General features: G+C 38.2%; 1 protein-coding gene across 2 annotated transcripts in view; it reads left to right on the top strand.

The window, feature by feature from the left end:
- The window catches only part of FRAS1 (Fraser extracellular matrix complex subunit 1), a 490,598-nt gene that overhangs the window by 174,071 nt on the left and 288,682 nt on the right, over positions 1 to 27,845 (top strand). For both annotated transcript variants that reach the window (XM_008957670.5, XM_003832280.6), the window contains exons 3-4: positions 14,703 to 14,810; positions 22,434 to 22,526. In XM_008957670.5, the coding sequence (XP_008955918.2) occupies positions 14,703 to 14,810; positions 22,434 to 22,526 (201 nt within the window). The remainder of the gene's footprint in view (positions 1 to 14,702; positions 14,811 to 22,433; positions 22,527 to 27,845) is intronic.

The raw sequence follows: 27,845 nt of genomic DNA, 5'->3' as shown, positions 1-27,845 counted from the left end.
CAATTGACTAGTACTGTCAGCTAATTGGAGTGGAAATGTAAAATGAAAGCTGTATTATTCAGCTGCCAAGCCTCCTCACTTGGCAGGGAGTGGGTGATGCTGGTAATTGTACCAGAAGTGTAATTGCTCTGGGTTCTGCCTCTGGATTTAACAATGAACCCTGGGAGGGTCTTCCTCTGAGACACTTGATACCTGCTTCTTTTCAGTGGCTTCCTGGCAAACAGTGAGGCTGGAAGCAAATCGAGTGAAGCATTTTTGTGTTGTTAGAGAATACAACCAGTGTGTATTTTGCTGACTGCGGGAGTGGATTGCTTGGTCTGAGTACTGAGTCAGTATGTCATTCCCATCAGAACTGTCAGTTAATTTCCTCTTGGTTTGGAATGGGGATGGGCTCCGCCTCCCTGGCAGTTAATTTCCTCTTGGTTTGGAATGGGGATGGGATCCACATCCCTGGGGGTGAAGATGCTGAATTCACATGCCAGTTGTGGCCCATCGTGCCAGGGTGTTCTTGGAAAAATAGTTGATGCAGAACAGAAGCCCATTTTGTAAACTAGTTATGAATGAGGAAAGGTTTACATGTCTGTAAAGAGTTGAATAGCTTAATGGAAAAAATAAGGAAAGTAAAATGTCAATGATTAGTTTACCATTTAATTTGATCATCTTGGTGGTTTTGGCCCAGGCAGCTTTCTTTTCTTTCTACTTCAATTCATTAATCTAATGACAGTAGTGAACAACACTTTAGGGTAGATTATGTTGGCTTAGTACATGGGAACATATGGTATAGGTACTCCCATTCCTCTTCTCAGCTTAACCCTGAGCCTGCACAGACAATGGTAATCTTTCCCATTTCACTTGCCAAACAGAGCTTCAGAATCCTCCTCAACATAGCACTTCAGATAACTATTTCCAGGGCTGGCCTGTGTGATAAAGCCTATTTATTATCTCTGACTTAGAAATTAGATTTCTATAATATTACATTTAATATTATATTTCCATAATATTTCTACTTCGAACCCAAGAAATGGAAATAGAAGCAGCGAAGCAATTCTTATACACTTCCTGTTTGCCAAAATGAAAGAGGTTGCTTTGAACAGTGTTGTGTAGCACAGTTTTGTTACTATATTATTATTATTATTTTATGTCATGTGGCTTTATGGAAAGCTTCCTAAAACATTTCCAGTGGAGAAACTGTTTTTATTTCCTTAGAAACTTAAGATCTTAGGAAGATATTGAGAGTCAGGCTGCTGAGACAGGGCCGGCCGCCCTTGAGGATCCCTGATTCCCTCCCTCCCAGAAATCCTTACCAGCTGAAAAAAGACAGGCTATAGGTAATAGTGGCAGCCAAAGTCAATTAGATCTATTGATCAGTGGCTCAAAACTGGTGAAAGCTGTTCTTCCTGAAACCAGAATCACTTTTTATTTGAAAGATCATGGTCCTTGACGCCAGTCAGTCCTACTTTCAAATCCTGGCTTCACCATTTGTGTGATAACTGACCAGACGTTCTTTATGTTCTTGTTTTATAAAACAGTAGTGGTAATAACTACTTCATAGTATTTTTATGAGGATTCAATGTCACATATAAATATACATACGTATGTATGCAATATGTCTATGTATGTAATATGTATATTACACCAATAATATACATGTGTATATATGTGTATGTAATAATTGCTCAGTAAATAGTAGCTATGAGGATGTGTGTGGGCATATAACTTTTGTTTTTTGAGGCAGAGTCCCACTTTGTTGCCCAGATTGGAGTGCAGTACTGTGATCATGGCTCACTGCAGCCTCGACTTCCCAGTCTCAAGCAATCCCCCCACCTCAGCTTCCCATGTAGCTGGGACCACAGATGCGCACCACGGCACCCAGCTAATTATTTATTTTTTGTTGAGATAGGGTCTCACTATGTTGCCCAGGCTGGTTTCAAACTCCTGGGCCCAAGTGATCCTCCTCCCTCAGCGTCCCAAAGTGCTGAGATTACAGGCATAAGCCACTGTGTCCGGCTGGCATATAACTTTTGTAATGACGTTTTAAAATGTGGCTTGGGAGATTTTTGTGTTTGATTTTTAAAAAGCAGTGTCTCTATGGATATCATATTTTGAAAGGTACCCTTTCTAACTTGTTTGCGCATTAGTAGTGGTCATATACTGAAATGCACGCAAAGGAAGAAATCCAGTGCATGATAAATTGCTTTACAAATTCCATGCAGGGGTGTACATTGATGACCTCTCTGAGAAACAGGTCATATAGGATGTGACTGGAGCACAGGAAAGGTCTGAGGATGGATGTCTGAGAGCCTCTGTTCTACCCTGTGAGTGCTGAGCATGGTGCTAAGGAATCTCAGATGTGTTATCTGATATATCCCCCTGACATTCCTCTAGGATTGATTTTGTTATTTTTGTTATTTTTAAGAAAAAGAAAATGGAGGCTTGGTCAAGATACTTACCTTGCTTATGGTTCTGGAATTGTTAAGTTAGGGAACTACATTTGAACTCAGAGTTACCTGAGTTTGCAATCCATCTCAAGGTTATGGACCATGTGGGCTAATCTCTAAGTTTCATGGAGGAGGAACCAGAGGCCCAGGGAGGCGGTTTATCTGGTTTACCCAGCTTGGTAAAGGCCAAGTCTGGGCCAGAATCCAGGTTCTGACTCCCAGTCCACAGCTCTTTTTCTATAGTATGTTCCCTCTCTAATTATTTATTTTGCTTTGTTCCCTAATTGTTTCAGAAGTCTTGCTTCTTTAACTATATTTCCAGCTCAAGAGCAGTTGTAAAGGACCAGGCTGTAGTCTTCCGTATGTGGGTTAGATTTTATTCATCTATATCTTCCACATTGCTTACCATGTGATAGATCCTCAGTAAATTCTTGATGCCTTGAATTCTTCAAGAATTTACAGTCTAAAATTCTATTTTGAATGAGGCATAAATATATATAAATACACATATTGAGATTTATTCTTTAAGACATTCAGTTCATACTTGATAATAATGGCTCTCAATGTTATTGGATCCACTGCTTTGCCTTTATCCAGTCTGACAATTTTTATCTTTTAACATGTTCCTGCATTATAATTATTGAGTAGGTTTATATCTACCTTACTATTTGCTTTCTATTTGTTACTCCCATTCTGTATATTTTTCCCCTTTCTTTTTGTCTTTGAATCAATCCATTATGTTTTAAATATTTCAGTTCATTATTCTTAGTTTGTTAGTTAAACACACTTTTACTATTCCTTTAGTGGTTACCCTAGATATTGCAATGTGTTAATCATTGTGTTAAACATTGTATTTACCTCTTCTCAGCCATTACTATAACCTTTGAATTCTCCGTTTTTTCATCCATCTCCTATCTTGCATGTTTTTGTGCATTTTGTATTTACACATGTGTTAAATCCCACCAGACGTTATTATTTTTGTTTTATATAGTTATTATTTAGATCTACCTATATATTTAACCTATTATTCTAAATTTCTTCCTACATTACTGTGTTTCTATTTAGAGTCATTTTCTTATTGCCTGGAGAACTTCCTTTAGTATTGTTTTAGTTTGGATCTGAAGGTGACAAATTCTCACTAGTTTTATTAATTTAAAACATTTTTATGTCATTTTCATTCTTGAAAGGTATTTTTGCTGGGTATAGAATTCTTAGTGACTGTTTTCATTCAGCAATTTAAAGATTTGTCTTCTGAGTTCCATCTTTTTTTTTTTTAACGTGTGGAGAAGTTAGCTATCAGTTTTGGCATTTTTATTTGAAAATAATTTCCTACCCCTCTGTGGCTTAAAAGAGTTTTCTCTTTGCTGTTCATTTTTAGCAGTCTTATTCTGAAGTGCTTAGGTGTTGTTTTGTTTATTATTCTGATCAATATTCATAGCAATTCTTGAATTTGTGGTTTGATATTTTCCTTCAGTTTTAGAAAATTCTTGGCCATATTTTAAAAAAAATTTGTTTCTGCCCATTTCTGTCATTTTGTCTTTAGAACTCAATCACCCATTTGTTGAACTTTGTAATATGTTCCATGTGTCACTAATGCTCTTTTCTGTGTTTTTTATCCTTTTGGTTTTTTCTGCTTCAGTTTAGATATTTTGTATTGACTTACATTCTTGTTTTCTTTAGGTATAGCCAGTCTGCCGTTAAGCAAAATTAATTTTATTTGTTTGACTTTTTGTGTTCTAGGATTTCCATTTAATTGCGTTTGTAGATACTGGTTATCTGTGGAAATATTAGTAGTTATTTAACATGTTTCAAGATATGTATCTATTGTCTTTCATTATCTTCATTAATTTCTGAATAAAATAGAGTACAGCCTTTCCTTGACTAGTTAAGTCCCTGGATAATTCAGTGTATATTATTACATCATGATAAAGTACTTTGGGTTTATGTGTAAAATAGAGTTAGGATATATAATCAGATTTTTCACTGACATGAATGTCTGGACATTTGAAAGTCATGTGAAAGTGGGACACTTTTTCTTGGTGCAGTTATGTCTCACTCATTATATGACATCTAGAATTTAGGACCCCTATTCATTAAATGCTAAAATCACCTCTAAACCAGCAGTCTTCAAAGCAAATTTTTAAATGCCTCTTGAGATGGTATGGCCTCATATAGGAGACCTGGTTAACATAATGAGGCTGAGTCACTGGCAATGAAACCTTGAACTCAAGGCCTCTGCTAGGTTTAGAAACACACTTAGTAGGATGTGGCTTTACCTAATTGAATGTGAGTGTTAGTACAACTCAGCCATTTAGTGGATGGCCAGTTTAAATGGCCAAGGGGCTGGCTAGAGGAAGAGTTAGGGATTGAGAACATGCAGCAGAGCTTTAAAAGATATGACACAGCTGTGGCATGCCAGATCACAATAGAATTGGCCTGGCATTCAGTCAGAAGTAGAGAAGCACTTTTAGAGCAAAGGTCTTGACTGATATATTAATCTAGAAGGCAAGATCTCAAACAGCTTAGATTGAAGGTGGCTATTGCAGCAGCAAGGATTTTCAAGGGCAGCATGTTGAACTTAATGCTGTCATCCGTGTATCCAACTTTTCAGCAATGACATCATAAAATAGTTAGCAATTCTCCAAATTTGAGAATATATGCCCATCTGTCCATCCATCAACTCATTCAAAAACATTAAGTGCCTGCTATGTTTTAGTCACTACAAGAATACAAAGCTACCTATATATAAAGAAATTGTCCCTACTCTTGGGAAGGGAGAGAGAAAAGTCAAAAACTAATTATAAAATGAATGATAATGATCTAGTGGAGGAAGTTGACAAGAAAATAAATAATTTTAATATGAGAGATAATGGTGTAGCTATAATTTAATTTCATGTGCAAACATTTTGAATGTTTACTTTTTTCTCCCATTTCCCTTAGGAATATGAAATGAAGTCTCTGGGAGCTGAATTAATAGAGAAAGAAAGAAATTATAAGCTTAAGCTACAGTAAAGTCTCCCTAATATCTGGATTACTTAAAGTGGAAAGATGAGGCACATGTTTTACTCATAATGGAATTTCTGTGGTTAACATCTCTAGGAATTTATAATGGTTAATCTGTCATAGGGGTTCTCTTAGATCAGGCTCTCACTATTACAGGATTATGTTAGAACAAGTGGAAAACTGGGTGTAAACAATAGACAGTTACAGAACTCAGCCTGTATTTCTATTGCTTCAGAATTTGGAATGAAGAGGAGCACATTCTCTGGGTATTTTGTTTTATTCTATATTTTGAAGATATCCTATTTTGTGTGTGTATGTGTGTGTACTACTCTAGAAGTATAGTCTCTATAGCACTCAGTAGTGGAATATGTACAAACATTTAAGCAATGGAAAAGTTATCTTCTTCTTATCTTGGAAGCTGGAAATTCCAGCAGGGATTTTCTATAGCTCTAAATGCTACACCTACTCCCTCTGTCACAGAAAATATCGTGATCAACAGGCTTAGATTGTGGCAAGTGTCCGAGCTCATAGCTAACATTTATTGAGTACTTTCTAAGGACAAGTCACTGTGGTAATACAAGTACATTAACTTATTTCATCTTTACTGTCACCTGATTGAGTCCAATCTTATCCTTAGTTTGCATATTAGGAAACAGAGACTCAGAAAAGCTAAGAGATTCGGGCGAAGTCCTAAAGCTAAGAAGTGAATGAACTTGTGTTTGAACTCAAGTTTGCCTATTCTACCATTTTAGCATTGCTACCTGACTTAGTGTGGTATATGACCTATGTTCATAAACCAGGCCTGTGGGTATGGAGGTGGGTTTGGTGGGAAAAACATAAGCTTCGAAATCAAATGGACACTGGTTGAAATATAGGCATTAATACCATCAGTTACAAGCTTTGGGACATTACTTAACCTCTCTGAACTTTGGTTTCCTTATCTGTAAAATGGAGATGATAAAATCTATCTCAAAGGTTTTAGGAAGAAATAAAAAGGTGAAAATGCCAAAGAATTTGGGACCCAGAGGGGCCCTCTTTGTCCTTGTTTTTTTTTTTTTCTTTGTAAAACAAAACTTAGAGGACTAAGCCTGGCTTTGTGGAAGCAGGTGGAGCTTTGAGACATGAGGTAGTGGAATATTTACTTGGTTAAGGAGGCAGAAAAGGCTAATCTGAGGAAGTGATATTTCAGCTGAGACCTGGAGGATGTGTGGAAGTTAGATTAAGAAGGGTGGGAGTATGCTGTTGCCGGCATGCGAACATATTGGGCAAGTAAGTCCCTTAAGCTTCACAGTCCCTTTATCTGTAAATGTAGGCAGCACTGCCCTAGTGTGTCCCACCTGGGTAGTCTGTTAAAGTCAGAGAGTAGAAGTAAGAGAGATTTGAAATGGTAAGACTGCTATACAATATAAGGCATTGTTATTGATATTATATGATAACAGCACAGAGTAAAAAAAAAAAAGGCTGGGTTTGAATCCCAGATCTAGCCGCTCCTATTAGCTCCTAATAGCTGAGCTCTGGACAATTCACTCTGCCTTTTCACACCTTATTCCCTCATTTATAAAATCAGAGTCATGATGTCAGTTTCACAGGATGCTGTGAGAAGTTGTACCATCATGAGTATGTGGAGGACCTGGGAAGCACTTGGAGGTAGCTTGTCCCTTTCCTTCCATCTCCCTACCTCCACCCTTGGCACCACACTATTCTAAGACTTCTGTACCAAAGCATGATGCTAACTTACTATGTTGTTCAGGGTCTCTTGCACAAAGATATTTTTAAGCTATAATTAGCAGCAATCTTTTCATCTGTGATTCATGCTGTTGTTTCTGTATACAAGTTGATACTCTTATAGCTATGCCTTCAGGTTTATCATTTTAAGACAGCTGGAGGAGGAGATCAGGTACAAGCTAATCATGCCAGGATGCTGAAATGGGAAACTGCTTAGGTTTTTGATGTGTAAAACAAGAAACTCCTTAAGGGGGTATTATATGAAACAAGCCTTTGAAATAGGTCTCAAACAGGAAGTGTATCACAATTTTGTTTTTTAATTAACCTGTATTTGCTCCTCCTGAAAGGAGAGAATTTAATGTAAATACAAAGTCTCACATCTTTTCTTAACGGTAAGTGTCCTCTGCTCCTTTTTATTTGGGACAGGGTGAGGAGCTTTACATGAACTTTAAATTGAGAACCAATGGAAAAGGTATTGTTTATCTAAGCTGTCTGAAGAAGGGCACTTGGGGAAAGAATTGCACTCTAAAATAACCTTATGAAAGTTATTGATTCGTTTCTTCATGGTTCCCTGACAAACAAGGACCATTATTTCTGTGTCTGAATGGGAGCTGGGTCAAAGAATCCTTTTTTATAGATTATCTTTCCTGAAAACCAGACTTGTCAGGAAAATGAACCTCCAGAAATGAAGACATGAGACTTAGTTGAATATTGCGTCCTGTTCGCTGCTTTGAAGGGCAAGTAGGAAACACTGTTAATTTTTAAAAATTTTACTGAGTACAAGGTTTGGGGATAGCTCAGGAAATTTAGATAAATTGCTACTGTTATGTATTTGCTAAGTGCTTTTTATTTAAATTCCCTCCCCCATGACATTTCAACTCTGTAGTCCAGGGTCTATCTACATATAGTAGACTGGGGAAAAAAGCATAACATTTTTTGTTTTTTTACCTTATATTTTATTTTATTGTTATTATTTTTTTGAGACGGAGTCTCACACTGTTGCTGGTGCTGGAGTGCAGTGGCACGAACTCGGCTCACTGCAACCTCCGCCTCCCGGGTTCAAACGATTCTCCTGCCTCAGCCTCCTGAGTAGCTGGGATTACAGGCACCTGCCACCATGCCCAGCAATTTTTTTTCTATTTTTAGTAGCGATGGGGCTTCACCATGTTGGCCAGGCTGGTCTCAAACTCCTGACCTCGTGATTCACCCTCCTTGGTCTCCCAAAGTGCTGGGATTACAGGCGTGAGCCACTGTGCCTGGGCACCTTATATTTTAAAAGTAACTTCAAAAGATCACATAAATTATATATATATAAATTATATATCTTTGTTGTTGAAAAACAGAAAATACAGATAAGGATAAAGGAAAACAAAAAATCTTCTGGAACTCACACACAGAATTATCTACCCCTCACTTACTGGTTTATATAATTCCACAGTTTGTTTCTATGCACATAGATATATTTTTATTACAAAAATATTATATCTACATACTGTTTTGTAACTTGAAAACACAGCTTTTGGGGAGCTTTATTCTTTCTTTCTCACTTTTGGTCTAAGAAGCCAAGGGAATTTAAAATGAGATGAATTAATCAATAATTAAAGTAGGGTTATTACACCATTTAGATGAAAGAAAATTTATGTTGACAGTTGATATACTGCTTTTTAGAATTCTATAAATAATCCCCCCCCAGAAATTTGAGTACTTATTAAAGATATATTTATTGTTTATTATTAGCATTAATCAAATATTCAGTAAATACTTTCCCAAGTGAAACAAGTTGTTTTTTTTTTAAAGCACCTTGCTATTACTTTGAAGTATTTGGGGATGGAGGCATTATATTATTTGCAAGAACATTTTATTCATATATTATTAAAAATATTAAAAGCTGTTTACAAAGATATTTTCATTGCTTTTTAGGCTTGTCATAATCTAATCCTTTAATCTATCTTCTAGTGAAAAGCTATTTTAAGAGTATTTCTTTTGCTGAGTGTGTTAGATTGGAAAGGAGGATTTTAAAATATCGGAATTGCAATAGCAACATGGAAAATCTGTAAAACTTAGTTTACAATGTTATTACTTTGGATTTTATGGCTTTATCCAAAGTTCTAGCTATTGAAGAACTCTAGCTTCCCTGCTTTCATAAAGCAACTTTATGTGACCATATAATTGATTTGTAAAGATTAAGACCTGAAAAACATGGCCATCTGTCCAGGCCTTGGTAAAGGACTCATTTTACTTAAAATTAACCATAACACATTATTTAGTTCCATAGAGATATTAATACAAGGAAGATTTTTTTTTTTTTTTTTTTTTTTTTTTTTTTTTTTTTGAGACAGAGTCTCACTCTGTCTCCCAGGCTAGAGTGCAGTGGTGCGATCTCGGCTCACTGCAAGCTCCGCCTCCCGGGTTCATGCCATTCTCCTGCCTCAGCCTCCCAAGTAGCTGGGACTACAGGCGCCTGCCACCACGCCCAGCTAATTTTTTGTGTTTTTAGTAGAGACAGGGTTTCACCGTGTTAGCCAGTATGGTTTCAATCTCCTGACCTCGTGATCTGCCTGCCTCAGCCTCCCAAAGTGCTGGGATTACAGGCGTGAGCCACCGTGCCTGGCTGGTACAAGGAAGATTTTTGATAGGTCCAATACCTAGATGAAGAAAATTTTTCTGTTAACATAGTTTGACATTAATGTAGTAATGACATTCAACGTTATAAAGATTTTGTAGTGACATCATTTAAACATTGTTTTCTCAAGCTCTCACAACCTATCTGGAGTATCTCAATTCTTATGAATAGATATTTTTGTGTGGGTAAACAAACTCAGGGTTGATTATTAATTAATTCAGTCGACATACAGAAACTGTGCTAAGTGAATTTTGAGATATACAAAGAGGAATCAAATGAGATCTCCTTGTTTGAAGAGTCATAGTCTGCTGGGAAGACAGATAGGTAAACATATCAGGAAGGCTTCCTAAGCCCAGATACATTTAAACTTTGAATTAACATAAAGAAAAACTATGGTTTTGTGAATGAAAGAATGAAAGTGAATAACCTACTCCATGTTCTTAGAAGATACTGTTTACAGTTTAGTAAGCCAAGTCCAGTGACTGAGGGCAGCTTAAAAGTATAATGGACTGCTTTCAAGTTTGGAGGTCACTGTCAAAATAATTGAAGTGCAGAGAAGAACTCACCTCAAGAAGTAAGAATGTTGCATCTGGAGAGAATAAATACGACTGGCACTTAGAGTCATACCAAGCTTAAGGGAGCACATAAAAGCTGGCGTTGCCAACCAATTTCTGGGTCAAAGACATGGCCCATGATTATACCAGCTTAGTGAGATAGAGACTTTTTGAATTTCCCAAGTTGTCTTGAAAACTCAACCTATAGATTCATTTCTCCCTTATTCAACAATGTTCTGGATCCTCTAAATGCTAGGGTCCTAATTAAGTAATAATTTCACTCTGCTAGGTTTTACTTGTGTAGACTGGAATGAGAAGATGGGAAAGTCAAAGTACTTATAGGACTGTTTTCCCTTTGAGAAAATGAAATAGTTAGAAGACATTTGCTGAATGCCTGTGACATAATAGAAAACATTCGGATTAAAAATAAATTACATTTAATGGTCCCTTAATAAGTGCCAGACACTGTTCACATATCTTTAAATACAGCATCTCCTTTGATGCTTTCAATAAACTTATTGAATAAGTACTTTCTCATTTCTATTTTACAGATGAAGAACCTGGGCATAGACATGTTAACTCAATAACAAACTCAGTTAATAAATGGTGTCACCAGGATTCAAACCTAGTCAGTCTGTCTCCAGAGCCTGAGTCCTTAGGTCTCCTAACAGCTCTGTGAACTTGGGCAACTGGTTCAATCTCACTCATCCTGTTTTCTCATCTGTAAAATCGAAATCATAATAATAGTGCCAGTTTCATAGGGTTGACATGTATGTAAGGGCTTTGTGTAGCATTGACTACAGATACTTTCTCCAGCCTTGCAGGAAGATGGCAGAGGTGGGAAAAGCCACCCTCCCTCTATTCCACAATTGTCCCTGTGGTCAGCACTTCCTGCTCCCAGAGTGGGGAGCGTGAGTAAGTGATCAATAAATAGTAGCTGCTGGCTTTGTGAAGCAGTCATTTTTATTTAATCTGTATCCTGAAACCAAGATTGTTTTCTTGAAATCAGCAGGAAACGTACTACATTGTGCTTGGGAATAAACTTGTTTTTCCTCACCTTCTTGTTTTATTTTATTTATTTTTATTTATTTTTTTGAGACAGAGTCTCGCTCTGTCACCCAGGCTGGAGTGCAGTGGCGTGATCTTGGCTCACTGCAAGCTCCGCCTCCCGGGTTCACGCCATTCTCCTGCCTTAGCCTCCTGAGTAGCTGGGACTACAGGCACCCGCCACTGCGCCCGGCTAATTTTTTGTATTTTTAGTAGAGACGGGGTTTCGCTGTGTTAGCCAGGATGATCTCGATCTCCTGACCTCGTGATCCACCCGCCTCGGCCCCCGAAAGTGCTGGGATTACAGGCGTGAGCTGCCGCACCTGGCCTTTTCCTCACCTTCTTGTCATTGCTCTTTGGGTTAAGAGTAGACAGTAATAGTTACACTATTGCCAATTTTGAGTAATGTGCTATAGCAATAAAAAGAAAGAAATTCAGAGGTATTCTAAGCAAAGTTCTGGTGCTCTTCTGCTTTGATTCAGTATTTTTGTAAATCAGACACTGGGAATGTAATCTCACCTCAGATAGACTTTATATTTCCTAAATGACTTTGGAGAGGCCACAGAGTTTGAAGCACATTCCCTGAGAGGTTATGAATTTAGCATTTCTTGACTTTAAAGGGTGATTTTATTTTTTGCTTGGAAATGTTGTGTATATCCATGTAAATCTACACCAATGTTGGTATATTAGTCTAGGTTCTCCAGAGAATCAACAATATATTCATATACGTCCTATTGGATATCTCTCTAAGACAGAGGCAGAGAGATTTATTTTAAGGGATTGGCTCATGCAATTATTGCGACTGGCAAGTTCAAACTGTATTATAGAGCAGGTCAGCAGTCTGGGAACTTGGGCAGAAATGCTATATTTTAGTCTTGAGGCTGAATTCCCTTTTTTTCCAGGAAACCTCAGTTTTTGTGGTTAAGATCACTAACTGATTGGATGAGTCCACCCATATTACAGAGGGTCATCTCTTTTGCTTAAAAGTCAACTGATTGTTCATGGTACTCTCCTCTACAAAGTACCTCCACAGCGACATTGAGACTAGTGTTTGACCAAACAAGTGGGCACCATAGCCTAGCTAAGCTGGCACATGAAATTAACCATCACATTTGGTTTCTGCCATTTTGTGTGAAAATGTCCATTGCTAGCATCCACCAGTTTCCTAGCTCATCTCAGCTCTAATTGGATGTTGGTGTTCTAAGGACTCTGTCAGGAGCTTGGAAACTTATCTTACTCTTCCCTAAAGTATTTTAGTAGGACTCCAACTACTTGTTGACTAAGGAAAACAGGGTGAGAAAGTTTAGAAAGGAGGGAACAGGCCTTCATTAAGCAACGTAGGAACTATGAACTCTTGCTTCCTAAGGATCTATAGTGTGCCAGGCCAAGGATAGTTCCCACTTCAGGCACCCACAGTCTGGTCCAGCAAGGCTAACAGGAATATAAATGAGTGCAATAAAGTGTGACAGAGCCAGGCTCAGTGGCTCATGCCTGTAGGCCCAGCACTTTGGAAAGCTAAGGCAGGCAGATTGCTTAAGCCTAGGAGTTTGTCACCAGCCTGGTCAACATGGTGAAACCCTGTCTTTACAAAAAATACAGAAATTATCTGAGTGTGGTGGTGCATGCCAGTAGTCCCACCTACTTGGGAGGCTGAGGTGGGAGGATCAGTTGAGCCTGGGAAGTTGAGGCTGCAGTGAGCTGTGATCATGCCACTGCACTTCAGCCTGGTGACACAGTGAGACCCTGTTACAAAACAAAACAAAACAACAGTGTAACAGTGCATGCAGGAAAAAGTGAGGTCACAGAGGGATAGTGAAGAGCTATACCTGAATGGCAGTTAAAGGTTAGGAATGATTCATCTCTGAGGTGCTGAGACTTAGAAGAAGCTTCTTGGTTGCAAATGCTTCTCAGGAAAAGTCAGAGAAGAGTAGAAATCCAGGGGAGAATGAGATATGAGAACAGGAAAGAGGAGGCTGGGGTTGTCCAATAGTGTTGACCAAGTTGTCAAGGCCAGGGAGATAGGTGAGGATCAGATTATGGGGTCTGCATTTTATCTCATTGGAGATAAAGATGAGCCATGAAATAGTTGCATTTATTTATTTATTTATTTATTTTTTGGCTTTGAGGTTTTTTTTAAATTTTTTATTTCAATAGATTTTTTGGGAACAGGTGGTGTTTACATGGAGAAATACTTTAGTGATGATTTCTGAGATTTTGGTGCACCCATCACCTGAGCAGTGTACACTTTTAAACCAGAGAATAACATGGACAGCACTCTTCAAAAAGATTTAGTGTTTGAAATTTAGCCAAACAGTATGGCTGCTTTCAACTCTAATAGGAATTTGGGCTAGGAAATCTCTGGGAAAATGAATCTCAGTACAGCCCATGGGATCTTTAGTGTTTCAATCTGAAGTCATCAGAGCAGCCTTTCAATGGACAGAAACAGGTATCTGTGGAAGCTATGAGACAGTTGGTTTCAAAGTTACTTCAAAATGGGCACAACTGAAATGTGGATTCAGCATGAGGGAAGGTGAGAAATAGGGAAGGAATTTCTGAGACCCTTAACTGAGCCAGGGTTCACTTTTCTGTTGGTGACCATTGTTTTCCTTTCCAATTTGTGGAGTAATAACATAGTAACATTAACTTATGTTTATTTAATTCTCTCATGTTCATGACCCCAAATAATTTGTGAGATCCTTATGGATACTGCCCACACTTATGCTTCATTTATACCTCAATATGCCCAGCACCCAGCCAGGCACAAAATAGTCACTCATACATGTGTTGGTGCATCTGTCTTTAAAAATCCAACTACTTACTCAAATCCTTGTTTCTGATGAATGTTAGACGATGAAGTAGCAAAGAGCCGAAAAATGAAGCCTGTGGTGCTTATGGTATCTAGTGGCGAATACTGCTTTTAGGATGCTGGTTAGTGCTAGTCAAAAGTGTCATTTTCCTTTAAACATGCTCCAGTGGTTTCTGCTAGTTAACAGCAAAGCAAAACTTCAAGTCAGGGAGCAACTTGTTCTCCTGTGGTTTCAGGCCAATCGATGATTTTTACTCTGGGTATTGACAGCTCTCTGCCACATCCCCTTGTCTTTGGCTACGTGGATTGACTATTGTGAAATGGATTATACTGATTATATTGCCTTGTGGGGTTTAATCAGTGCCCAGCAAGTACTGTGTGTGGTGTGCCTGTGACTTTTCTTTGTCTTGTAATTGTCCAGGATGTGGGACTATTGATGGTGCAGCTTTTGTGTGCTCATACCTTGACTGATCAGTTTTTAAATCAGAGCTTATGCCTCTTTGCAGGATGCCACAATTTGGAAGCCCGATTCATGCCAGAGCTGCCGTTGCCATGGTGATATTGTTATCTGCAAATCTGCTGTTTGCAGAAACCCTCAATGTGCCTTTGAGAAGGTACGGTATCCTAATTGTGTCTAAATGTATTGGTAAAGTCAGTGAAGGGTCAGGTTTTTGGATCATTTCAGACATCTGTTTTTGACATTTATTCTAATCTCTAACTGGGAGCTTAATGAAATGCAGAAGAGAATTTTAACATATTGCATCTAAGAATATCCTATTTTCCAGAATTTTAACGTATCATATCAAAGAACATCCCAATTTCCATTTATTGGGCATTTACTCTGGACCAGGGACTTGGCTTAAGGTCTTAATAATGTTATCCCATTTAATATTATGTGGGGTAGGTATCTTTATCCCCACTTTATAGATGAGGAATGTGAAGCCTGGAGATTTTAAGCAACTTAACCATGATCATGCAATTAATAAACTGCTGCCCAGAGATTTTACCTGAAGTCTGACTGATGCCAAAGCTACTGACATTAACTTCAACATGCATGAACCATCGAATGGATTGAAAGTCAGAACTGACTTATTGAAAAAGATTTTCTAAAAATATCATTTGGGTCTGCCACTGATTGTATTATTGTGCTACCATTGGGCTCCCTAGGAACATAAGCAAGTCTTTGACTCAATAAATCTCCTTGTATTTGACCAAGTCTATGATTGGTATTTCCTCCCTTCCCTTCTGTTAAAAATTTTCAGTTTTCTTCTGACTACACATCTATTCTGTTAGAATAATACTTTTTCTAGTTGCTGACTCTTTTCTTTTTAAAGTGAATCTATTTTTAAAAAAAGCTTAAGCTTTAAATTTGAACTTCTGAAACTCCCAGGACAAGACCAATTATTGTATTCATAAAGCATTCTGTCAATTTAAAAAGTTTATTTTTCTAGTTTTTGGCTTCCTCCAATAATTAATCTTGAGTCTTTATGCCATCTAATGCTAATAAGGTTCTGTTTGTACCAGACACTGGAGTGAAGGTATGCCTTTAAGAGTATTCCTTCATTTCTGCATGAGTGTATTCCTGAGAAGCTGGGAGTACTTTAAGTATTGGCAAATTTGATAAGATTTTATTGTATATTATGGAGCTTTATGTTTATAGGGTAAATATTCCTTAAAAAATCATTATTTGGCTTGCTAAGCAAGTCATGTCAGAATCTGAGCTGGTGGCAAAAACGCCATGGAAAAATGCCCTTCCCCACTTCATGTGAAGAATTGTGTTATCATGGAAGAAGCCCTGAATCACATGTTAGAAGACATAGATTGCATTGCTGAAATCTAAACATGCTCTATATCAGGGGTTAGCAGACTAAATCTGGCCCACTGCCTGTTTTTGTGCAGCTTATGATCTAAGAGTGGCTTTTACATTTTGAAATGATTGAAAAAATAAAAAATAGTATTTTATAATGTGAAAATTATGTGAAATCAAATTTCACCATTGATAAATAAAGTTTTATGGAAACACGGGCTCACTTATTTGTTTATGTATAGACCTTGGCTGCAACAATAGCATTGTATAGTTGCCATGTAGACCATGTGTGACTCTCAAAAGCTAAATATTTACTATCTGGCCCTTCACAGAAAAAGTCTCCCATCTTTGTTATATATCAAACTTGTGGTTTCATCTCTTCCTAATTTGCTCTCCTAATTTTTCTCATCTTGGTAAATGGCAACACCATTCTCCCAGTTGCTGTGGCCCAAAAACTTAACATCACTTTTGACTCCCCACTTTCTCCCACATCCCATATCTAGTACATTAACAACCCCCTCCCAGCTCTTCCTTCATGAAACAGTAAATTCCAAATGTGACTTCTTTGCTGTCAGTCTGGTTCCATTATTATCATCCTTTTGTCTGGATTCTCACAATAGCCTCTTAACTGGTTTTGCTGTTTCTATACTTGCCTTTTTCACTGTAATTTTGATATAGTAGCCACAGTGATCCTAATATAATTGAACTCAGATCATGTTGCTTCTCTCCTTAAACCCCTCCAATGGCTTCCAGTGGCTTCTCTTCTTACTCAAAGTAACATTTCCCAATGTCCTTTAAGGTACTACTATACCCCTCTAATTAATATTCTACTGTTTTCTCCCTTGCTCACTGCTTCAGACACCAAGCCTCCTTGCTGTTCCCTGAATATATATGTATATATCTGAGAGAACAATTTCAGAGGGAACAGCAAAGTGCAAAGGCTCTATGGCAGAAGTGTGCCTGGTATGCATATATATATGAGAGAGATGTGTGTTTATATACATATATGTATACATATATTACTTGATCTTTTACTTCAAGTCTTGCCTGGATGCCATTCTGTGTAAAATTGCAAATCTCTGCCCCCTACCACACATTTTGTATTCCTCTTCCAGACTTTATTTTTCTTTTTGATACTAACTACTATCTATTTTAATGGTATTTTTCGTTTACTGTCTCTTTTATTCTCTGTATATCCACAGCATCTACAGTAACACCTGACACATGGTAGGCACTCAATAATTTTTTTTTTTTACTGACTGAATGAATGAATTAATGAGAGATGAGGCTAGAAAGTTGGTAAGTTTGAGGTTATGCAGAGCCTTGTATGCTGTAGTATGGAGTTTGGAATTTTATTTTTAAGGTTATGGAATACTTACTAACAAAGGTTTTAGGTGTAAGGGTGGAATGTCTGGCTTTTTTAGAAAAAAAGTATCTCTGGTTTTTCAAAGATAATGCATAATATTAGAAATGAGGAGATCAGTTCAGAGGCTGAGAGAATCACCCAGAGAGGATGAATTGCACAACTGGAGCACTGATAGTGTAGGGATCAAGAGATAAGGGCAGGTGTGACAAGTATTTAGGGGATAAATCAGCAGAACTGGCTGAAGGTAGGAGGGTGACAGAAAGGAAAAGGAGAAACGACTGCCATATTTATGGCTTAATGACTAGTTGGTTAGCTGAGTCACCAGCTGATATTGAGAATACAGGAGGATTAAGAAAAACAGCCCATCTGGGAAAAATGGCGATTTCAGTTTGGGACAAATTAGTTTGAAATGTCTGGGAAAGACCCAGGTGGATATGTCAGAATGGTAGCTGGATATGTAAGTCTAAGGCTCAGAGGAGAAGATGGGGCTGGAGATATAATGTAGCTGTCATCAGCACATAGATCGTATTGCAAACATGTAGAATTAAAGAACTCATCCAAAGAGATTGTGTGAGAAAAGGGTACAAGATGAAGGATGGAATTTGGGGAGCACAGTCATTTAAGGGGAGGTGAGCATAAGAGAAAGTGCTTAAGAAGATTGAGAAGCCATGGTCAGAGGGGTGAAAGGAAAGAAATGGTCAAAGAAGAGAGTAATATTACAGTCACCAAGGAGAGTAGAAGATGCCCAGAAAGTTTGTATTAACCGTGTTGGGCACAGTTAAAGGAGTAAGTGGGAGGAGAACTTAATATGGCCCTTCAGATCTGGCAGCATGTAGGCCACCGGTGGCCACGCTGAGGTTGATCTCAATGGAGTCGGGGGAGCGGAGACTGTATTGCAGAGGCATAAGGAGTGAATGGAAAGTGGGGAAAGGAAGGCTGAATAAAGGCCATCCTTTCAGGAGCTTGACTGAGGGGTGGAAGGAGAGAAGTGGGGCCTTAGGTAGGCAACATTACATCTGAGAGGTTTCTCTGAATCTCCCATCCCCAACCATCAAGCCCTTCGGTGTGCTTCCACGGCACTTTGTGCTTGCCCTATTCATACCCCTTGACTAGACTGCAATGCCTGTTTACTTATGCGCTTCTTCCTCCAGACTCTTAGCTCCTTGAGAGCAGGAATCTTGCCGTCTTCACTATTGCAGCCTGTCAAACAGCATAGTACGCAGCACACAGAAGGCACCTAGTCAACATTTTTGTAATGATCTCATACGGGAAAGGAGAGGGTTTTGTTTTGTTTTACTTTTTAGTTTTTGATATTACCATGAAAGACATATAATCACCTTAGGAGGGAAAGGGTAATAGCCCAGACTAGAGAGAGAAATTGAAGAGATGGGAGTTAGAGGGGAGGAGAGACTGAGTAAGTGAATTAGGAGTGGTTGCTGGACATTGAGGATAACATGAATAGGAGAATGGGAGGCCAGCTGGGGGTTGAAAGACTGGAAGGTAAAGAAGTGCTCAAGGATCTCCCTGGAGGAAGTAAGGGTGAGAGGGTGCTAAAAACCAGGAGGCCCAGGTTCATTGGAGTGTGGACAGATTTTAAGGTTGGCTATGACTGTGTGAAATAGAGATGAAAATCGCTTGAACTGAGGTGGTTGAGAGTGTACAAAGATAGAATATCATTTTAATGGGCATTGAAGTTGTCTAGAATGATCTAGACACAGGTAGAAAAAAAAAAAAACAGAGATCCAGGTGTCAAGTCTTTACTGAGTGAAAGTGAGAGAGTGATCAGCAAATTTGTGGATGAAGGCAACATAGGAATCAGAGAGCATGAACTCTAAGGAAGGAGGTTCCTTATCTGTAAAATGAGAGGCTTGTACCAGATGATCCAACCATAAGAAACTTTTTCAACTCTAAGATCATGTAAATATTCCACAGAGCTTTTGGGCTCTTTATTTCAAGTAATGAAATAGGATCATAGAATGGAAGAACTAGAAGGGATCTTTAGAAATCACTTAGTCAGACTTCCTCAGTCTGTAAATAAAGAAACTGATTTTTAGTGGTTTAGTCACTTATCCAGAGCTAGGAGGTGGTATGGCCATGTCAAGAACCTTGGGCCTTGGCTTATGTCCCAGTGTGATTTTTACTCTACCATGTTGCTTTTAAGTTTTCCTCTGGGCTTTCAACAGCATGTGTTGCTGTTATTCAGACCTGCTGTGGTACCCTTACATTAGTATGTGGCACAAGTTCATGAATCACCACTGTTCCTAAATTAAATTATTATTTTATTTTAGACAGAGTTTCACTCTGCTGTCCAGGCTGGAGTGCAGTGGTGCGATCTCTGCTCACTGTAACCTCTGCCTCTCTGGTTCAAGTGATTCTCCTGCCTCAGCCTCCCAAGTAGCTGGGATTACAGGCATGTGCCACCACATCCAGCTAATTTTGTATTTTTTAGGAGAGACGGGATTTCACCATGATGGCCAGGCTGGTCTCTAACTCCTGACCTCAAGTGATCCAACCACCTCAGCCTCCCAAAGTGCTGGGATTATAGGTGTGAGCCACCACGCTTGGCTTGTTACTGTTAATAACTTGTTTTTCTTTTTATCATTTTTTACCTTTTTGAAGCAGTTTGTTTTGGCTATGGATTGACTAGAAATAACCTAGTGTCAATGGCAATGCTGAAAGACATATTTTATCATCTGTCATTTATTCATTCTATAATCACAGGTCGTGGATTCTATATCCATATCTTATATTCATATAGAATAGCTAGCTGGATAGGGACAGAAAGACAGACAGACAGAAAAAGATTGAGAGAAAGAACACAAAGGTATTTAGAACCTTGAATAGTTAACCCAGTTCTGTCAGAAGCTATCCTGTCTAAGGATTTCTGGAGAATATGTCTGCACAAAAGACAATGCCATTCAAAGGAGCACGGCATTACGTGGTAAGGTTTTGGCTGCAAACCTCAATGCAGATAATAATGACATTTACCTAATAAAGTTGTTGTGAAAATTAAATTAACTCTCTCTCTATATATATATGTATATATCTATATGTATGCATATATGTAGTATGCATATATGTACATATGCATATAAATGTGTAGAGGAGTACCCCACTATTGTAAGCACTCAATAAGTGTTAGCTATAATGATCAAATTATCATTATTGTTGGTGGTTCTCCTAGGTCCTAAGCAAGTAATCTTGCCCCCAGTGATCTTCACTGATGTTTTTTGCCCCTGCAACCACTTTCTAAACCACAACACTGCAAAGCCTGGAGAAGGACTCCTTTGTGTTCCATGCAGCCCACAGCTCACCAAGCCATTCAGGGTTACATGGTTAGGTGGCAGGAACTCCTTGATTCTCATTCTTCAAGCACCCACACGCAAAATTTTTATTCCTCCTTTAACTTAACTCTTTCATGTTCCACCAGAAATTCAATAGATAGACCAAGTTGGGAACCATCCTCTCCCCTCCCGCTACTGCCACTAGCAAATATATATATATATACACACAAACACATACACGTATATACACACACACATACATATTATTATATTTATAAAATGAGCTTTGAGGGCTAAATCTGAAAGTTAGCTTTTATGTAAAACAAAGAAAACTAATCTGGGGGCATGAAACATTCCTTGAAGTCTTCCATTCCACCTGCCTTTCTCCCTTGCTCCCGGCTTCCATGTTAGACTATCAACACTTAGATCATGTTATTTTCAATCTGTATGAAATTCTTAGTGGAAATTAGGCTAATGTAGTTTCTCTAATTGTTTTAGTGGAAATCAGACAAGTGTAGTTTTATCTTGGGGTTCAGAGGACACTTTTCTGAAAAGTGATTAATATTGCATAGTATGTATAATTTCATAAAATCCCATGTCATATAAGTTTTATCCTTTATCAAAAAAATAGGAATTTGATGATCACTTTATTGATGTATTTATCTGTTTAGTGGGTTAATGGTTGTAAAAACTTAGTCCTATTTCCCATCCACTCTTGTAGATATATGATGTTAGAATTCTCTTGTAGGTACAATTTTTTTAAAAATGAAGCAACCAAAAATAAATAATAAATATTAATAACATTAACACACATGCACACACACACACACAAACTTTTTTTTTTTATTCTACTGGTTGAATTCTTGGTAGACTTTTATCCTGTGGATAAGTCATGATTTCCTGGCTAATGTAGGATCTCCTACCATTTTTGGTCAAAATCACTAATTGCCTGTTCTGCCACATCACTAGGCTTGAGAAAATCCTAAGTAGAGGAGCAGCATGAGTAGGAAGATCTAATATGAGAGTCGTGGGCCTCAAAGACAAGCTAATGCTCTTCACTCCATATTTTTAACAACTCTTAGATAAACAGATTATTTACAGTGGTGATTGGATGGTTGACATGTGACACCTCCCCAGTAAATCTTGGGGTATCAGGTGGTGGCCTATTCTCTTGATAGTATCAAGAAACACAATTGCAATTATAGAAGCTCTGGGAACAATGTAGATCTTTACTAGAGCTTAGGAATTCTACTCAGCTTACCGCAGTGTGTATATATGATACCTCTGCAGAGATATTACTTCCTCTCAGAACTTTGTCCTGCAACCTCCTGTCCCAGGTAAAAGTTACCTATGAGAACTTCAGCTGCTTCACTGGCTGCACTAGGCTGTGTAAGATACCAGACAGCTGGAAGACCTGCCAGCTCTGTGGCCATCCCCCACCTGAGTCTTCTTCCTCTTCCCAGCAGGAGAAAACTGCTTATCTTGTGTAAATCTCCTAGGGTTTCTAGTGAAACAAAGTCTCAAGTTCATCACATGTGAAAAGATGTAGACTTTTTTTTTCAAGGAAATTACTTTTACAGAGGGGGTTCATTTTATCTTTGAGCGAAGCTTATCTGGACACAGAACCTTTTTTTCAGTCTATTCATTTTATCCCATCTGTTGTTGTCACCTCAGAAACGCATGAGATTTAGTGAATGTAAGATGACTTAGGGTCTGATGAACTATTGTGACTTGGTGTGTGCTGCTGCTGTTTTACTTTGAGCTGCTTTTAAATGCTCAGGGAGAAGTGCTTCAAATAGCTGCCAACCAATGCTGTCCTGAGTGTGTTTTGAGGACTCCAGGATCTTGCCATCATGAAAAGAAAATCCATGAGGTAAGTGTTTTCTGACTCACGGTTGATTCTGTGTCTGCAGATCTCTGACAAGGGAAAAGCTGAATGTTAAACTTGTGTTGATGAGAGTTTTTTTCTTTGCCTGGATTGTGGAGGATCTGAAGCCCATTTGACTTTCTGTGAGCATTTAGGTTTCTTGTATGAGAGTAAAACATTCTGTAGGCTCTACATAAATATTTGTAGATTGAATTTGTGTCTGAGAATGTTGATGTTGAAGAAGTTGTGATGCGGAATAGTAAAAGTACCTCCCTCCTTTTATGTACTACATACATTTTAAATTTGATAGTTACAAACAATCCTGAGCTGGTGAGTAGAGCAGATGTTATTACTCCCATGTTAAATACGAAAAAATTTAATTGCAAAGAGCTTAGGTACTTGCCCAATGTCATATTACTAATAAATGGTATAACCTGGTCTAGAACCCTGGTCTTCTGACTCCTAATTCAGGGCTCTTTTTACTATAGTAGAAATTTTCAACTTAGCAGCCTTGGCATTTTAAGCTTTGTTGTGGGAGCTGTGCTTTGCATTGTAGGACATTTAGCAGCATCCCTGGTCTTTTCCCACTAGATGCTAGTAGCATCCCTCAGTCATGTCAACCAGAAATCTTTGCAGACATGGCCAAATTTCCCTTGGGGGCAAAATGCTCACCTTCCCCCTTTTGAGAACTACAGGACTAGAAATCTTTTCTCAAGTTCTTAAAATTACACTTTCTCATTTCAGATCATTCAGGATTAATTTAGAAATATTAAATATGATTAAAAAGTACCAACTGCAAAGTCTATAATAGAAATTATGAAAATAGACAGTTTATCTTCATTGATACGTAAATGTTACCTGAGGTAGTAGGTGCGGTTGAATACGATGGAAAGAGACTTTGCTTTAATCCTCATCTTCCACCTGATACAAAACTTTCCCCTAGTTAGTGTCTCTTTATTCAGGAGAGAGCATAGGTTAGTAGGATTTGATATATCTACTTTAGGCTGCTATTCAGTGTGGGGACCTAAAATTCAGAAAGCACAGTGCTCATTTCCCTGTAGGGCAGGATTATCTTACTCGAGCCACTGTTTCCTAATTACACAAGGAAGCCACTCTTTCACTTCTGCACAATGTGTTGCTGAAAGACATCCAAGCAGGATCTACACTGAGAATGTCTTCAGACCACGTATCACTATGTGCTGCTCGATTCAGCCTGTGTTATGTAGAGTGGTGTTGTCTTTAAATGTCACAGAAGAAAATCCCTATGAACTGAAAAGTGCCTCAGGGCAGAGTGGTGATGAAAATAATGCCAGTTCCGAATGATTATGATAAGTGCATGGTTCAAGGTGAATGATAAGTGCATGGTTCAACCTGAATCTTTCAAGTGAAGGAGTTGTTAGGAGCCAAAATAAGTCCAGGATCTGGGGGAAAAAAAAACCAGACATATCAAATAAAAGGTGGTACCAGAATTCAGTAAATCTTTGCATGGACCACACTAATGACATCATATGCTCTCTCATGTCATGTGTGTGCACATGTGCAGTCTTCTTAATTTAAGATGCCTGAGAATATTGACAATATTTTCTATATTTTTACAATTATCTTTCCTGCCTCTCACTTACCTGGCACTTAGCACTGAACTTTTCCCAGAGTAGGTGCTCAATAAACACAGGTGAATAAAATACTCAAAAAATTAGTAAATCTTTTCTCCAACTTCTCTATGACCTCATCTTAAGGGCATGTTGGTCATTAACCAGTGTGGCTGGGTAGCTCTGGGACCACAGATCTGCCTTGGGTTAGTTAGAAATCCTCCTAGCCTCCCACTTTTGCAGGGAGAGTTCAGAAAGTTCTCCCGCTGGTCTTTCTTCTCCCCACTTCCCTTGTGGTTCATCCCTCTGCAATAATACACCATGTAGAAAGCTCTAAACTGGGTAAGAATATACCCATGTGTTGCTTTTCCATATGTGTCTTTCAAAATTTACTCCATCTGAAAATGTTATATTTCTGGTATTTGATGTAACTGAGCAAAAGGATGAATTTCAAAACTATAGTTTTTTGGGGAAAAAATCTCTAGTGGATTGCTTCTTCAAATAGAGCTAGAAGATGGATTTTTTTTAAGGCGAGACAAAATCTTCTAATTTTAGTCTTAATAAAGTTAAAATAATTATGTTTCTTGTCTTTCTGTCCTTCCTCTCTTTCTTTCTTCACTTCCTCTAGGTTCTTACCAAACACTCCTTAGTGTATTAATTTTCTTGAGTGGGTTAAATGCTTGTTTGGTCTGGTCTGGGTCTCACCTCATCACTTGCATCACTAGTTTTGTTTGTTTATTTTTGACTCTTGTAGCATTTCCTTTCTTGCTTGTTTGGGGAGCAGTTTCCAGGGTACTTTCCCCTCCTGCTGAATAGCAGTGATCCTCTCTCTTTGGCCTCTGGCTTGCCTCCCCTAGGGCAGGTAATGGAGACTCCCAGTAGCTATAAAATAGCCTGGCATTTTAAGAACTTTGGAATGGTGATCTGAAGTGGAAGCTTTCCCCTAAGACAGATTGAGAAGAGGATTTAGGATAGACTGGGTGTGGCAGGAGGGGAGGCAGTTGAAGTGATACTGTCCCCGGAGAATATGGTTCAAACAAAGGAAAGTGAAGAACTGGCTGAGCTAAGGGCTGCGTGAGAAGACTACCCCTTAATAAAACAGCGGAGCCTTGGGAGAGGACCTCCTTTGCTTGCAGAGGAGGCAGCGTCTTATACAACTGGCATTTCAGCAAGTCAAGACTAGTCTCAAGATCTTTCCTGGAGTGAGGAAAACACTTGAACCTTTTGGCTGACTCCAGGTTATTTGAGAGTGTTGCAAGGGTTTATTATAGCCAGGATTTGGGGGATCATTTCATCTATGACCTTCGCAAAGCTATACTTTGAAATTAACTTTTGGATTTGTGCCTCACCATGCCAACCAGCCAGGGAGGCAAGCCTCAAATGCGTTTTAGAGTTGTTTGAATACTTTTTTTTCTGTGCTTTCCCCACAAATTACCTTGTGAAAGGGAGGGGAAAGGACCATGAATCCCCTTTCTTTTCCTGTTTACTAATCTAACCTCAGCACCAGATAATGTCAAATCTGAGTAGATGGGGCTTGAAGGTTTACTGAAAAATGAAATGGCTTCTAGTGCCCAACCTGATTGAATGGGGAGTAGGAAGGGACAGGCCTGCTCACTTTGTTTGTGAGGCTAAAAGGATAACTAATTTATGTGTATGAGGCAAGAAATAAGTATTGAGTTCTTCAGCCTTGTTCTCCTCAAAGTAGAGGATGTAATTATAATATGCACTGAACATTCCCAGATATTTAGTATTCTGGATCTATAACTCCATAACAGGAACAAATTATATGAAGAAAAATTGTATTTTTGTTCTGTCAGTAAGCCAGGCAAATGCTTTATGACCTTATCTTTCTTTTGGACTTATGTCAACAGCCAAGCCAACTTGTTAGTTGACTATGCAGGAGAATATATTTAAGATGTTGTCTGCAGAGTCTGCTTCTGCCCAGTGTCAAGATGTCATGTTTTCGAAACAGTATTAATGAGGTTAAGATGGCACAGGTAAAACTGGGTCCTGTGGGAGCATTGCTTTGTGTATCTATTATTCCTTCATTTTACAGAGCTCTCTTTGCTGCTACAGTGTTTATAAAAAATAATGCTTTCATAAACTTGTATGAAGAACTACTGATATATATATATATATATATATATATATATATATATGCATATATATATATATGCATGTGCTGATGCCTTGATCTCTAGGCTGGGTGTGTTGCATGCATAATCAATCCTCAGAACACTCACTCTGGGGAAGGAGGTGTCACTGTTTCAAAGTCAAAAGACACAAAAATGGAGTAAACTTAGGTGACTTGTCTCCTGGAGAGATGTGAGAGGGAATTCTTTTCACCATGCTACACATTTTGGATCACCGTCTGGACTTTCTTCTGTGGCTTTGACATCAAGCAGTGGAGCCTTTTTTTTTTTTTTTTTTTTTTTTTGAGATGGAGTCTCACTCTGTCTCCCAGTTGCAGTGGTATGATCTTGGCTCACTGGAACCCCTGCCTCTCAAGTTCAAGTGATTCTCGTGCCTCAGCCTCCCAAGTAGCTGGGACTACTGGCAACTGCCACCACACCCAGCTAATTTTTGTATTTTTAGTGGAGATGGGATTTCACCATGCTGACCAGGCTGGTCTTGAACTCCTGACCTCAAGTGATCCACTCGCCTTGGCCTCCCAAAGTGCTGGGATTACAAGCATGAGCCACCGTTGTCTGGCCTGAATGTTTTTCTTAATTCCCACAATTCTCAGGCTTTTGGGAAGGGAGAACCCATTGCTTAATTTTATGTCTTTTGAGTTAGATAATAAATTTACATGATCAGAGAGAGTGGGTACTGAAGAGATCAGCTAATATAGCCCTCTTATTTTACAGATGAACAACAACTTTGGTGATTGGCAGGCTGTTGTTATAATTAATTTTTCTGGTCTCTGTCTGAAAGGTAGTGTGACTGCAATGTTTTGGAAACAACAGTTGTGTTTCTTGGTAGTAACAAAAGTTCTTGTTTTATGAAGTGAAATGTCTAGATGTTTAGAGCAGTCTTCTAATTTTTAGTAAAATGAAGTTTACCTCAAGTTGTTCTGTATAGTCTTTAAATTAAGACTTTAAGATTTTACTTTAAATATATGTAGTCAAATATATATAATTTAAAGACTATAGTATTTAAATTAAGACATTAATTTTGACTTTAAGATATATAAATGATTCATTAGATATTTTAAACAATAATTTGCTTTCTGATGACAAAAAATATTTTCTTGGGGAAAATTTGGAAAAGAGAAAAGTATACAAGCAGAAAAAATATCACTAGTAATCCGAATACTCTGAAAACCGCTGTTAATGTTCTTTCAGTTTTGGTGGAGGGGTTGGCAGTGGAGATAGATAATACATACAGATCTATGTTTTAACATAATTGGAATTATGCTGTGTTTTATGTCTTGCCTTTTTATATAACATTATATTGTAAATAGTTCCTTAGTGTACTCTTGGAGAACATGATTCCCTGTTATTAGATATTTGTGTAGCTTCCAATTTTCACTAAAATATTTCCAATTTCACTATAAAGAACAATAGATGGCATTTCTTGTATTTAAGCCTTTTGTGTGTCATTAATCATTTTCTTCAGATAACATATAAAAAGTGAAATTAGTAGGTCAAGGCATCTAAAGAGTTTGAGTATTGAAGCTGTGACATCTTTAGTCATTAAAATTTAATTTTAAGTCTTCTGTGTCTAGTGATAAGCC

Source organism: Pan paniscus, chromosome 3 (genome assembly GCF_029289425.2).
Source record: "Pan paniscus chromosome 3, NHGRI_mPanPan1-v2.0_pri, whole genome shotgun sequence".
Classification (NCBI taxonomy): Eukaryota; Metazoa; Chordata; class Mammalia; order Primates; family Hominidae; genus Pan; species Pan paniscus.
The sequence above is the reverse complement of the archived record's forward strand: the minus strand, read 5'-3'. Positions and strand labels throughout refer to the sequence as shown.